Source organism: Rhinopithecus bieti, unplaced genomic scaffold (assembly GCF_001698545.2).
Source record: "Rhinopithecus bieti isolate Rb0 unplaced genomic scaffold, ASM169854v2 scaffold_42084, whole genome shotgun sequence".
Classification (NCBI taxonomy): domain Eukaryota; kingdom Metazoa; phylum Chordata; class Mammalia; order Primates; family Cercopithecidae; genus Rhinopithecus; species Rhinopithecus bieti.
The window spans coordinates 2494128-2508707 of NW_016818934.1; the positions used below are offsets into that span (position 1 = coordinate 2494128).

Consider the following 14580-nt stretch of genomic DNA (forward strand, 5'->3'; position numbering starts at 1 on the left):
AAAAAAAAAAAAAAAAAAAAAAAAAAAAAAAATCAAAAGTCAAAAAACAAATGTAGTTTAAGTAAAAGTGCCTTTGATGAAAGATAACAGATAACAACACATAGTAGAGGCTGTGATATGTGATGTAGCTCTGTGGCCTGGGAAGACCTTGATACACAATAGGAACCTGACCAAATGAAGAAAAGAACAACTCACAATACTGTCCTTGCTTCAGCAACTCAGTTAGACGCACGCCACGACTCAAAAGTTGTTGAGTGGCAGCATCGAGGTCAGAACCGAACTGGGCAAAAGCAGCAACCTCACGATACTGAGCCAATTCCAGCTTCATGGTACCTGCCACCTGAAATACAGAAATTACTGTACTGTAACTCAGTGACACAGAGCACTATACAAATATAGTTAATAAATGAATACTTTAAGATGCTAATCTAATGATAGCCCCCTTCCTGCCAAAGTGAGGCAAAATTACCTGCTTCATAGCCCTGGTTTGGGCAGCAGATCCGACACGAGACACAGACAGACCAACGTTAATGGCAGGGCGGATACCTTTGTAGAACAATTCTGTTTCCAAGAAGATCTATAACGTAAGGAAATACGCATGCTAGCAAGCTTAAAGTAAGAAATCAACTATCTTCAAATCTGTCATTATGCCAAAAAGCTGAAACTCAAAACCTAACAATGCAAAGCATCAGTCCCCCAATCTTTCATGACCTGAACAGGCCTGTATGTTTTATTGCTGCAATTAGGAGATGTACATGAGATGAGAAAAAAACATAATAGTCAACATATTTATACTGAAATATATACAAATGAAGAGATATAATTTCTATTTGATTCAAAATTATCTAGAACGGAGAACAGTAGTAGTTAAAAATGAAACAAGAATGAAACACACTACTCTATGAAATAACTGGGTGACAGATACGTGGGGTTTCACCATACCATTCTGCTAACTTTTCTATGTATTTGAAATTTTCCATAATAAAAAGTAAAATGCATTTAGCAAATCAGTTAATATACCATTAGTCTCAACCAATGCCTTAGAATTATCCAAATATTTTTTTTTTACATTTATTTTAATCATTAAAATAATACCTGTCCGTCAGTGATGGAAATGACATTCGTTGGAATGTAAGCAGACACATCACCAGCCTGTGTTTCTATGACTGGCAAAGCAGTCAAGGAGCCACCACCAAAAGCATCGTTCATTTTGGCTGCTCTCTCCAGCAATCGGGAGTGTAGGTAGAACACATCACCAGGATAGGCCTCACGACCAGGGGGTCGGCGCAGCAACAGAGACATCTGACGGTAAGCAACAGCCTATGGTACAGAATAGGTTTGTGAAGTTGACCTATTAAATAGAAGTTGCATATGTGAACTTTCACTGCAGTACAAATAAGTAGATTCTAAAAATATATTTCCTTTGACCTGTTTGGATAAGTCATCATAGATGATCAAAGCATGTTTGCCATTGTCTCTAAAATACTCTCCCATGGAACAGCCAGAGTAAGGAGCCAGGTACTGAAGTGGGGCAGCATCCGAGGCTGTAGCTGACACCACAATGGTGTACTTCATGGCATCTGAGGAGAAAATACATTTTATGTTTTACAATTTTATCAATATTGTGATTTTAAATTGGAGGCTACTATAAAAATTACCCAAATGCTAAAAGTATTTACTATTAAGAGTTAATCACGCTGGGCGCGGTGGCTCACGCCTGTAATCCCAGCACTTTGGGAGGCCTAGGCGGGTGATCATCTGAGGTCAAGAGTTCGAGACCAGCCTGATCAGTATGAGGAAACTCCGTCTCCACTAAAATTACAAAAGTTAGCCGGGCATGGTGGCATGTGCCTATAATCCCAGCTACTCGGGAGGCTGAGACAGGAGAATCGCTTGAACCCGGGAGGCAGAGGTTGCGGTGACCTGAGATCGTGCCATCGCACTCCAGTCTGGGCAACAAGAGTGAAACTCTGTCTCAAACAAACAAAAAAGGGTTAATTAGAATCAAACAGCTTCCACTTTAAAGAAACCAACAAAACCTTTAAATATATTAGTGTTTTATATTATTATTATTATTTATTATTTTTTTTTTTTTTTTTTTTTTTAACGAGTCTTGCTCTGTCACCCGCTGCGAGTGCTGTGTCGATCTCAGGCTCACTGCAAGCTCCGCCTCCCGTGTCACGCCTTCTCCGCCTCGGCCTCCCGGGTAGCTGGATACAGGCCCGCACGTCGCCGGCTAGTTTTTGTAGTTTAGTAGAGACGGGTCACGTGTTAGCCAGGATGTCTCGATCTCCTGACCCGTGATCCGCCCGGTCGGCCTCCCAAAGTGCTGGGATTACAGGCTTGAGCCACCGCGCCCGGCCTGTTTTATATTATTTTACTTACTGATTTGTATTTAAAAGTTCAGCTCATTAGGGAATAATTAAAATATGTCTTCATTAAGGAGAAGCTATTCTACAATTAGCCGTAATAGGACTTGAGATAGTAGCAACAGGACTAAATTTCTTTTACTACCTGCATCTGTAAGTCTCTTCACCAACTGGGCAACAGTGGATCTCTTTTGACCAATAGCAACATAGATACAGTACAGCTTCTTCTTTTCATCAGATCCATCATTGAAACGTTTCTGGTTAATGATTGTGTCAATAGCAATTGAAGTTTTCCTTTAAAAAGATAAAGTAAACATAAATCTTCCTAAACTTAAAAGGACTTCCCAGGTAAAATTTTACTACTATTAATCCTCATATTACATTCTAATGTCCCCATTACCATTTACCATTCCAAGACTAAAATGTAATCCTTCCATTGAGCAAATTTTAGTTAGCACTTTTAATATGCTTTTGAGTCTTTACCCAGTCTGTCGGTCACCAATAATCAGCTCACGCTGACCACGACCAATTGGCACCAAGCTATCCACAGCCTTAATGCCAGTCTGCATTGGTTCCCGCACTGAAATTCGAGGAATGATACCAGGGGCTTTCAGACCAACTCGCCTACGGGTCTTGGAACCAATTGGACCCTGTTAAAAAAAATGAAAAGAAAAACCCTAAGCATAATCAGTTTTGATGTTTGTTAAAAGCTGCAACTATATCTAATCAACATCAAACCTACCTTTCCATCAATAGCATTACCAAGAGCATCAACTACACGACCCAACAGCTCCTCACCAACTGGAACGTCCACAATGGCTCCTGTCCTCTTCACTATATCTCCTTCCTTAATCAGTTTATCATTTCCAAACACGACAACACCAACATTGTCAGGTTCCAAGTTCAAGGACATACCCTGCACAAAAGACACAACTGAACATCAATGAAGCCGAATGGGCACACCTCCCCATACGCCAATACTACCTAAGAAAATAGTCGGGGGGAAAAGCAGTATTGTCCTTTTCACCTAGTTTATTCTTTAATACTTTTCCAACTAAATAACCCTCTCTGATTAAGACTTTTAAAATAGCAACATGTTCCCTTGAATAATCTTAGGACAGCACATTGATAAGCCTAATATGCTATCATATCCTCAAATAACTGTTAAAGAAGCAAAGAAACTGGACAGGTTAATAAGCTTTTTTCCACTGCATTTTCTTTGGCAATGACTCTTGGGCTGGGTGATCAGTATGAAATAAAGTGATGGAAATCTTAAGACAAATGTGATTATCATCTTTTTTGTGTGTGAGAAGCTCCATAAACAGTTTCAAAAATTAATCAAAACTTGTACTCTTTGGGTGAGTAGAAAGTGAAATTAAAAGCTACCTAACTGAAACCAATCAAATACAAATTTTTCATAACCTAACAGCACCAAATCACCTCTCATCATTATAACTATATTTTAGATCCGTAAATCATGTCTGAAGCAAAAGGGCTATTCCAGGAATAGTCTGGTCAGTAATGAAAACTCTGGAGAAGTACTTGGAGTATCATGGAATATCATTACAGGTCCAAAAACTGTCATCTACATCTCTGATGTTCAATACAGCATCCACTGACCACATGTGGCTATTTAAATTTGTCAAATTTAAAAGATGAAAAATTCAATTCCTGTCACACTAGACGTATTTTACATGATTAATAGTGATAGCATAGTCGGTACCATATTAAACAGATATATTCTCATCACTGCAGAATACTATGTATGTCCAATACTATTGGACAGTATTGTTCTAGACACTTGGATTTTAAAAGCTAAAAGGGGAACTCGGAATTAATTTGTTTTGACCTCACCTTTCAAAGATAAATACTGTATACTGAAGATGTTAAACTGGCCAATGTCTTACAGTTCATGATAACTTTGGGCTCTGTAATTAAGTCTTCCACATCAAGTGGCTCTTTTTCCATAGTAGACATTAGCAAGACTATCAAGACTATCTTCTCCCATATCTGTGTGCCTACTAGACAGTTCTACTCTCTAGTTTATCCAGATGTCATCCTCTGCTTTCCCTAACTCCTACAACTTATGTCTCATATCACTGACAGATGAGACTCAACCCAACAGAAAGTAGACCTACATCATTAGAGAGCTTCTGATAGCTACACCAAAACTCGCCTTTGAACAACAGGTCTACTCACTAGAAATACAAAGTCACGGACTTCCAACTTTCCACCAGAAAAATTCTGTTGAAGTTATCAAATGCTTTGCTTTTGTATAAAATAATCTTAACAGCAAGAAAGAACAGACTTGAACTTCTTGGATTTGCAGTTAAAGTTTACTCAATTTTATATTTTGGAGCCAGTGGCTACAAGTTATGTATAGATCAGTCCCTAGAGTAAAAAAAAACCTGGCAAATTCAAACCCTTAAGTTTATTCTCTTTACGATATATGATAATAACAAGAAAAAAAATCTGAGGCAAATTGAGACAAAGTTTTCTAAAAATCTGACACAATCTCTGATTCAGTAAATGAATAACTGAGAAGACTTAGATACCAAAATCTTATTTTTTAATTTACCTTTAAGCCTGAAGAAAACTCTACCATTTCTTCTGCTTGAACATTCCTCAGCCCATGTACGCGGGCAATACCATCACCAATACTTAAGACACGCCCAGTTTCTTCAAGGTCAACAGAAGTATCAGCTCCAAGAATACGCTCTTCAAGAATAGAGGACATCTCAGCAGTCCCTATGGAAGACAATTCAATTCAATTACAAAAATTATCTGGGCCAGGCACGGTGGCTCACACCTGTAATGCTAGCACTTTGGGAGGCTGACGCGGGCAGATCACCTGGTCAATCTCAAAAAAACAAAAACAAAAAATAAAAACCAACTGTTAACAAAGCGTGTCTTTTTCTTTCAAGGCACACAGGGTAGTATAGGTGGTATTCTTCATCTTAGCCTACAGGGGTCAGGTGCAGTTGCTCACGTCAGTAATACCAGTGCTTTGGGAGGCAGGAGGACCACTTGAGGCCAAGAGTTCGAGACCAGCCTGGCCAACATAGCGAAATCCCATCTCTACTTAAAAAAAAAAAAAAAAAATTAGCCAGCTGTGGTGGTTCATGCTTGTAATACCAGCTACTCACGAGGCTGAAGCAGGAGAGAATCACTTGAACCCTGGAGGCAGCAGTTCCAGTGAACCAAGACTACGCCACTGCACTCCAGTCTGGGTAACAGAGCAAAACTCTGTCTCAAAACAAAACAAAAAACAAACAAAAATATCCCAGCACTTTGACAGGCCAAGGTGGAGAGATCACCTGAGGTCAGGGCTTTGAGACCAGCCAGGCCAACATGGTGAAACTCTCTACTAAAAATACAAATATTAGCCAGGTGTGCTGGTGCGCGCCTGTAATCCCAGCCACTAGGGAGGCTGAAGCAGGAGAATCACTTGAACCAGGGAGGTGGAGGTTGCAGTGAGCCGAGATCGCACAACTGCACTCCAGCCTAGGCAAGAGAGTCTCAAAAAAAACAGAAGGCCGGGCACGGTGTCTCACACCTGTAATCCCACCACTTTGGAAGGCCAAGGCAGGCGGATCACCTGAAGTCAGGAGTTCGAGACCAGCCTGGCCAACATGGTGAAACTCCGTCTCTACTAAAAACACAAAAATTAGCGGGGTGTGGTGGCGGGCACCTATAATCCCAGCTACTCAGGAGGCTGAGGCAGGAGAATCACTCCAACCTGGGAGGCAGAGGTTACAGTGAGCCCAGATCGTGCCAATGCACTCCAGGCTGGACAACAAGAGCAAAACTCCATCTCAAAAAAAAAAAAAAAAAGAAAAACATATATATGCTGAGTGTGTGGGTGTGTACACATACACATATATATACACACTCTCACACACACATATATATTTAACCTTTATTTTAAAAGTCCATATACTCATCTCCAAAGAAATTCCCCAACCTATAATGTCTTCCTATGCTCACCTCCCCATTTCCCTACCACATCTGGAATGTGCAAGTTCACAGATTGCCAAATATCTAGCAGCTACTGCCTTTGAAAAATAAAATGTATCATTAAGAACTTACATGTTTTCTAATGCTTTTTCAAAGAGGAAAAAAGAAGTCTTTCACAGGTCAGAAAGATTCCATCACCTAGTATATGGTCCTTCCGTTTCTACCCAAGGGCCATTATCAGAACAAAGAAGCTGTACTAACATCAAAAGAAAAACATGTAACTGTAGTTCATTTGATTATAACAAGAGAACCATGACAAGGCTAAATGGCACATAATGGTTTAAGAACCTGAGAGTGTATACAAACTAGAGAAAAAACTAACAAATGAAAAACAACCCACAACAGTTACATGATGTATGTAATTTGTATCTTCATCTAGTGTGATAATTTATATCTTCATCTAGTAAGTGCGGTGTACGCTGAGAAATAGTGACTTACCAGTCTTCTGAAGATGAGTGTTAGAGGCATGGAGGTTCCTTGCAGCAATGAAAGATGAACCCAAAGCATTTCTGGAGACCTAGTGCAAAAGTATTCTTAAAAATTTGATTTTTACCAAAGTCTTTATAAAACTGACAAGCTTAAACAAATGCCAGCTTAGTGTGATCAAAGTACTGGTGAAAATACTTATTATATATAAAGCATTTTGTTTAAAATGTTAAATGGGATAAAGTACCTTTTGATATATGTGAAAACCTTTTATACAGCTCCTAGTACACAGTAAACACTCACATATTTTTAAAATGCAGTCTGTACTTTATTATTATTTTTTTGAGATGGCTCACTGCATCCTCCACCTCCTGGGCTCAAGCAATTCTCCTGCCTCAGCCTCCTGAGCAGCTGGGATTACAGGGGCGCGCCACCACCACCCGTTCAATTTTTTGTATTTTTGGTAGAGATGGGGTTTCACCATGCTGGCCAGGCTGGTCTCCAATTCCTGACCTCCAGTGATCCACCCGCCTCAGCCTCCCAAAATGCTGGGATTACAGGCATGAGCCACCCCCGACTTATTTTTATTTTTTGGGACAGGGTCTCACTCTGTCGCCCAGGCTGGAGTGCAATGGTGCAATCACGGCTCACTACAGCCTTGACTTCCTGGGCTCAGGTGATCCTCCCACCTCAGCCTTCCCAGTAGGTGGGACCACAGGAGTGCACCACCTGGCCAGGCTAATTTTTCTATTTTTTTTTTTTTGTAGAAACAGGATTTCACTGTGTTGCCGAGACTGTACAATAAAAAATATATATATAAAATATAGGGACTCGATTATTTTCTGCTAGTGTGGAGATGAGTCATATCATGGCGAGGGGCCATGATGGTAGGAGCAGTCAGAGGAATTCTTGCATTGTGATGAGTGCATGTAAGTTAAATGAGTCTCTTATCAGTAGAATTGATAGCAGGATAATGGCTAGGGTTACTTCCTGTGAACTTGTTTAGCCTACAACTTGTAACGTGCCAATTAGTGCATACTTTGAATTTGATTGCTCATCCTGATCATAGAATAGAGTTGATGACTAGGCTTGATATGGTTAGTAAAAATAGGAGGCCTGTATTCAAATTAATTAGAGGATCTGCTATAGGAAGGGGAGTTCACAATAGGAGAGAGATAGAAAAGGCCAGATTTGGAGCAATAATATAAAGGGTAATAGTAGATATTGAGGGCCATAGGGGTTCTTTGGTGAAAAGTTTTATTGCAGCAGCGAATGGTTGAAGCAGTCCATAAGGGCTTACAATATTAGGCCCTTTGCATAGTTGTATGTAGCCTGAGTTNTATATATAAAAATACATATATATTATATATAAATATACACAAATATATAAATATAAATATACACACACGCACACACATAATATACACATATACATAATTTTCCCCCCCCACCCCGAGACGGAGTCTCACTCTGTCACTCAAGCTGGAGTGCAGCAGCAAGATCTCTGCTCACTGCAACCTCCACCTCCCGGGTTCAAGCGATTCTCGTGCCTCAAGCCTCCTGAGTAGCTGGGACTACTGGCGACCACCACCACACCCAGCTAATTTTTGTATTTTTAGTAGAGACAGGGTTTCGCCATGTTGGCCAGGCTGATCTCAAACTCCTGACCTCAGGTGATCCACCCACCTTGGCCTCCCAAAGTGCTGGAATTATAGGCCTGAGCCACCGCGCCCGGCCTTGCAGTATTTTAAGAAGCAACTGTTGGCAGGGCGCGGTGGCTCACGCCTGTAATCCCAGCACTTTGGGAGGCCACCAAGGCGAGTGGATCACCTAAGGTCGGGAGTTCGAGACCAGCCTGACCAACATGGAGAAACTCCGTCTCTACTAGAAATACAAAATTAGGTGGGCGTGGTGACACATGCCTGTAATCCCAGCCACTCGGGAGGCTGAGGCAGGAGAATCGCTTGAACCTAGGAGGCGGAGGTTGCAGTGAGCCGAGATCCCGAGATGTCCCAGCCTGGGCCACAAGAGGAAAACTACATCTCAAAGGAAAAGAAAAAAAAAAAAAAGCCAACTGTTAACAAAACGTAAGTGTCTTTCCCTTTAAAGGTACCCAATTTTTATTATTTTGACTTTAGATGTCAATATATTTCCAATTTTACTTAAAAAAAAAAAAAAAAAAACACAACAAGCAACCAGGCACGATGGCTCACGCCTGTAATCCCAGCACTAGAGAAGGCCGAGGCAGGCAGATCACCTGAGGTCAGGAGTTCAAGACCAGCCTGGCCAACATGGTGAAACCCCGTCTCTACGAAAAAATACAAAAAGTAGCAGGGCATGATGGCGGGTGCCTGCAATTCCAGCTACTCGGGAGGCTGAGGCGGGAGAACAGCCTGAACCGGGGAGGCGCGGGTTGCAGTGAGCCAAGATCACACCATTGCACTGCAGCCTGGGTGACTGAGCGACACTCCGTCTCAAAAAAAAAAAAAAAAAAAAGCAAATAAAAACCTAATAAATGCTAGAGTTAGATTAGAAACTAAGAGTTATGGGATGTGGACTTATTTTACTCTCTCAACAAATCCTGCAGCCACCTGGAACTTCCTTTTGTTTCTCCTTCCTTCAAGTTTTAACGCTGCGACTGGTTACTGTCAATCCTGAAGCTACTACCTTCCATAGGAGCCAGATGAAAACCGTTAAAAATGCTTTTTTGTTAACAGAAAACCATGATGCTACCAGCGGTTGTTAAGGCAGCAAAACAGCCAACATGTTTATTTCACCTTTCAAATTAAGATTACTTAAAAAAAAAAAAGTGTCAGCGTCAATGCGTTTACACTGAAATCATGTTAATTTCAAGGGAAACAAATAACCAAGGGCATTAACTCTTACAGCCATTTTCCAACCTTATTCTCTTTTACTTGAATTCTCAATCACTAAAAATTACTCAAAATCAAGTGGAAAACTCTAGGACAAATTATTTAAACACGTTCAAGTGCCACAAAGCATACTCTCTTGTTGGAGAGACAATTTAGAAACCAGCTTCACTGCTGCCAGTGCTGGCCACATGAAATGGTTCTTTGCACCTGCACGTTTTCACGGTCGTTTCGTCTTCAGCACTAAGAGAAAGCCTACTTAATTACTCCAAACATCACCTTCATTTATTCCTTTCCTCTGAACTGAACTCCAGGCAGAGGTGAAACGCTGCTGACCTTCACACAATGTCAGACTCCCATAACTAGCTTCAGCAAGAGCTGACAGCAGTTTCCTGACCTTCAGCAGGACGCGACCCTAAGAATCCGCCGAGAGGAACCTCACCGATTCGGAACAGGCCTCGGAGAGCTAGCGCCCAAGCCCTGACCTTCACCCAAGACCCCACTTCTCGGGCCGCTCTCAGTCGAAGACGGGAATCTTGAGGCCTTCTATCTGGACACCGTCGAGTTCACTGTCTGCCCTGTACCATTCTGCCTCACTCTGCGCAGATAGCGAGCAAAAGGGGACCTCTGTCGCCTGCTCTGTACAGCCCCAAAGCCACGGGTGCAAGATGGCGGCATCCGCCACAGCCCCTCGCCCTTCTGCAGAAAAAGCGCCCGAGCCGGCGCACCACCACCCTGCAGCCCCGCCCGGCCGCCTCCACCATGCCGGCCCTCGGTGCTCACCAGTCCGGCCCGCCGAGGGAGGGCGCGGACCACGGCCGCAGCAACGCGTACGGACAGCATCTTTGCAGTTTCTCCGCAGGCGTTACCTCTGCAGCCGCAGCCTCCGGACTGACTGGGACAAAATGGCCGAGCCGCAAAGAAGGTCAAGACAGCCGGCCCACCTGACCCGGAAGTACTGCCCCTCGCGTTCACCACCGCTGTCCCCCGCCCCCCGGCGCCACTCTGCATTTTTTGGCAGGTTACTTATTTTTTAAGTAACATTTTTAAGTTTAAACCTCAAAATGAATGATTAGATATATTCCAGCTTTGCCTGGCATTCGTTGTACATTTATTTTTGTCTTTTGGGTCGACCTTGTGGTTGCCCCAGGTGACCACGTGGGTAGCGGAACCTGCCAAACAGCAGTTCCCAGGCCCCATCCGGTGCTAGATGATGAGGGCCTCACCCCGTCTGGGGCCCGGCAGTCTTGAGGACCAGGGCCATTAATAATGCCCGTAGTGTTAGACCGTGGTTTAGCACGAGTAGCAACAGTAAACAGCTAAACCCCGGGACGGGCCACCAGCAGGGCGTCTCCCACAGAGCCCTTTAATCTGCAGGTCGCTAGCCCCACCTCAGACCCTCTGAGTAGAAAATTTGGGGCAATCTTTATTTTTAACAAACACCTGCACCGTTCCAGGTGATCCGATCTGCACTCAGGTTGAAGATTCCTAGCTTTTTTAGATTCATTCTAAAAGAATCCTGTCAGTAAATTAGAGCAAACTGTTTAAAAATCCTGATAACTGGGGGAGGGAGAGCATCAAGATAAATAGCTAATAGATGCGGAGCTTAATACCTAGGTGATGGGATGATAGGTGCAGCAAACCACCATGGCACACGTTTACCTATGTAACAAATCTGCACATCCTGCACATGTATCCCAGAACTTAAAAAAAAAAAAAAATCACAAGGAGGCCTAGTAGAGCGATTGCCAGTCCTACTGAGAATTGTCCACAATCAGAAGTCTTACACCAGGACAGGACAAGGACTCACTTTTTCCTCTGCCAACATCTAGTTTCATGCCATTGGGAACTCTACTTCTTCGTTTGGACTAAAAGGGAGATGATGAAAAAATGCTTTCTATGCTTACCCCGATGGGCTTTTTTTTTCTTCTCCACAGAATTACTATGCTGAGATTTTTGTGATATATGCAGGATTTGTGTGTATGTGTGATGCTGGTTATGTCATAGTGGAGACTTATTAACATTGCCTTCATTTTTCTATTTTTTCATTTATTTTATTTTATTTAAGATGGGCTCTCACTCTGTTGCCCAGGATAGAGTGCAGTGGGTTTAACACCATTCATTGCAGCCTCGAACTCCTGGGCTCAAGCAATCCTCCGACCTCAGCCTTCCAAGTAGCTGGGACCACAGTGGTGCACCACCACACCTGGCTAATTTTTTTGTAAAGCCAGCAGGGGGTGGGGATGTCTCACTATGTTGCCCGGGCTGGTCTGAAACTCCTGGCTTCAAGTGATCCTCCCTCCTTAGCTTCCCAAAATGCTGGGATTACAGGCATGAGCCACCATGCCTGGTCCACTTTTCACTGTTTGGAGAAGCATTTTCAGCTCCATCCCCCAAATCCTGGCTTACACCTAAAACCTGAATTTGGGTGAGGCAAATGAATATCCGGGCTACAAGGGTCATCTCCTGAAACATGGCTTGTAAGCACGTAATTGGCCATCCTTTTCTCTAGTATTCTACTAACTTTTCAAGGTAAGCCATGGGGAAATAGAGCAACAATTCTCCTGGGAATCAGGGGTAGAAAAAGGCTGTCCAAGCTGGGCGTGGTGGCTGATACCTGTAATTCCAGCACTTTGGGAGGCCAAGGTGGGTGGATCACCTGAGGTCAGGGCTTTAAGACCAGCCTGGCCAACATGGTGAAACCCCATCTCTACTGAAAATAGAAAAATTAGGCGTGGAGGTGGGCACCTCTAATCCCAGCTACTGGGGAGGCTGAGGCAGGAGAATTACTTGAACCCGGGAGGCGGAGGTTGCAGTGAGCCAAGATCGCACCACTGTCCTCCAGCCTGGGCAATAAGAGTGAGACAAGAAGGAAGGAAGGAAGGAAGGAAGGAAGGAAGGAAGGAGGGAGGGAGGGAGGGAAGGCAGGCAGGCAGGCAATCCAAGTAAAATAAAATACAGAGACGAATTCTCCAAATTTAAAATATTTAGGAAGCAATAATTGCCATGGCATACACACAAACAGGGTGGTCTTTGGTATGTCAGGAGAACTAAGAGATGGTTAGAGGTTTTATTTTTGCAAAAGAGAAATGTAGCCAGAAACAGTGGCTCATGCCTGTAATCCCAACATTGGGAAGCCAAGATGAGTGGTTCACTTGAGCCCAGGAGTTTGGGGCTGCAGTGAGCTGTGATCACACCAGTACACTCCAGCCTGGGCAACAAAGCAAGACCCTATATCAAAACAAAAAACAAAAAAAGAGAACTGTTACATATTGCTCTTTAAGAAAGTTCGTTGTCACTAGTAAGGTTTTGGGGAGCTGGCAAGTTTTGACTGGCAAGTGATGGGAACTAGGTAAAACAATTCTTAGAGTCACTGCAGGTTGTTTTAGCAGCTAATTAGATAAAACTGGTTTAGGTTACAGCAGGCAGTTTCAGCAGTCAGGCTTGCAGATAATTACATTTTTGGAGCAATGTTATGTGCCCTGAGTACTTTTTTTCCCTTTACCTCTCGAAACTGTTTTAGTTGGGGATGACAAGAATGACCCAATCAACTTTCACAAGCTTACAGGAAAAAATATGGTTTATAAAAACAAGGCTGGGCATGGTGGCTCACACGTTATCCTAGCATGTTGGGAGGCTGAGGCGGGCAGATCGCCTCAGGTCAGGAGTTCAAGACCAGCCCGGCCAACATGGCAAAACCCCGTCTCTACTGAAAATTAAAAAATTAGCTGGGGGTGGTGGCGCACACCTGTAACACCAGCTACTCGGGAGGCTGAGGAAGGAGAATCGCTTGAACCGGGAAGTGGAGGTTGCAGTGAGCCAGGTGGAGGTTGCAGTGAGCCGAGATCGCGTCATTGCACTTCAGCATGCACGATGGGAGTGAGACTCCATCTCAAGACAACAACAACAACAACATTAGCCGGCATGGTGGCTCACACCTGTAATCCCAGCACTTTGGGAGGCTGAGGCAGGTTGATCACTTGAAGTCAAGAGCTCAAGACCAGTCTGGTCAACATAGCGAGATCCCCGCACCCCCAGCCCCATCTTTACGAAAAATACAAACATTAGCTGGGCATGGTGGCACATGCCTGTAATCCCAGCTATTTAGGAGGCTGAGGCATGAGAATCACTTAAACCTGGGAGGTGGCAGTTGCAGTGATCACTGCACTCCAGCCTGGACAACACAGTGAGATTCTGTCTCAAAAAAAAAAAAAAATACGGGGATATTTTGTAAAATTTGTAGTGATAAAAGTGAACACAAGACATAAAGATAACTTTTTTTGCCCCATACTGAAGGGCTGCACCAGTTTATCTGAAATTTGGTTACAGAGCAGAGATATATTTAGTTTTTGTTTTGTTTTGTTTTTTGTTTTGAGGCAGGTTCTCACTTTGTTGCCCAGGCTGGAGTGCAGTGTCTCAATCTCTACTCACTGCAAACTCTACCTCCAGGGTTCAAGCGACTCTCTTGCCTCAGCCTCCCGAGTAGCTGGGATTACAGGCATGGGCCAACATGCCTGGCTAATTTTTGTATTTTTAGTAGAGATGGGGTTTTGCCATGTTGGCCAGGCTGGTCTTGAACTCCTGACCTCAGGTGATCACCCACCTCAGCCTCCCAAAATGCTGAGAATATAGGCATGAGGCACTGCGCCCAGCCAGAGCAGCGATATATTTGAAGCAAAAAGAATAAGCAACATAGGTTGGGTGTGGTGCCTCATGCCTGTCATCCCAGCACTTTGAGAGGCCCAAATGGGAACATCACTTGAGGCCAGGAGTTCAAAAACAGCCTGGGCAACATAGCAAGACCCTCTTTCTACAAAAAAATACAAAAAGTTAGCTGGGTGTAGTGTTGCACAACTGTAGTCCCAGCTACCCAGGAGGCTGACGCGGGAGGATTGCTT

General features: G+C 43.4%; 1 protein-coding gene across 1 annotated transcript in view; it reads right to left on the reverse strand.

The window, feature by feature from the left end:
- The window catches only part of ATP5F1A (ATP synthase F1 subunit alpha), a 12876-nt gene extending 2235 nt beyond the window's left edge, over positions 1-10641 (reverse strand). The window contains exons 1-10 of the mRNA XM_017857794.1: positions 10466-10641; positions 6825-6903; positions 4948-5117; positions 3112-3285; positions 2853-3019; positions 2515-2663; positions 1429-1580; positions 1096-1320; positions 470-577; positions 196-340 (exon numbers count right to left, since the gene is read on the reverse strand). Of these exons, the coding sequence (XP_017713283.1) occupies positions 196-340; positions 470-577; positions 1096-1320; positions 1429-1580; positions 2515-2663; positions 2853-3019; positions 3112-3285; positions 4948-5117; positions 6825-6903; positions 10466-10525 (1429 nt within the window). The 5' untranslated portion in view covers positions 10526-10641. The remainder of the gene's footprint in view (positions 1-195; positions 341-469; positions 578-1095; positions 1321-1428; positions 1581-2514; positions 2664-2852; positions 3020-3111; positions 3286-4947; positions 5118-6824; positions 6904-10465) is intronic.
- Positions 10642-14580: the final 3939 nt, after the last annotated feature.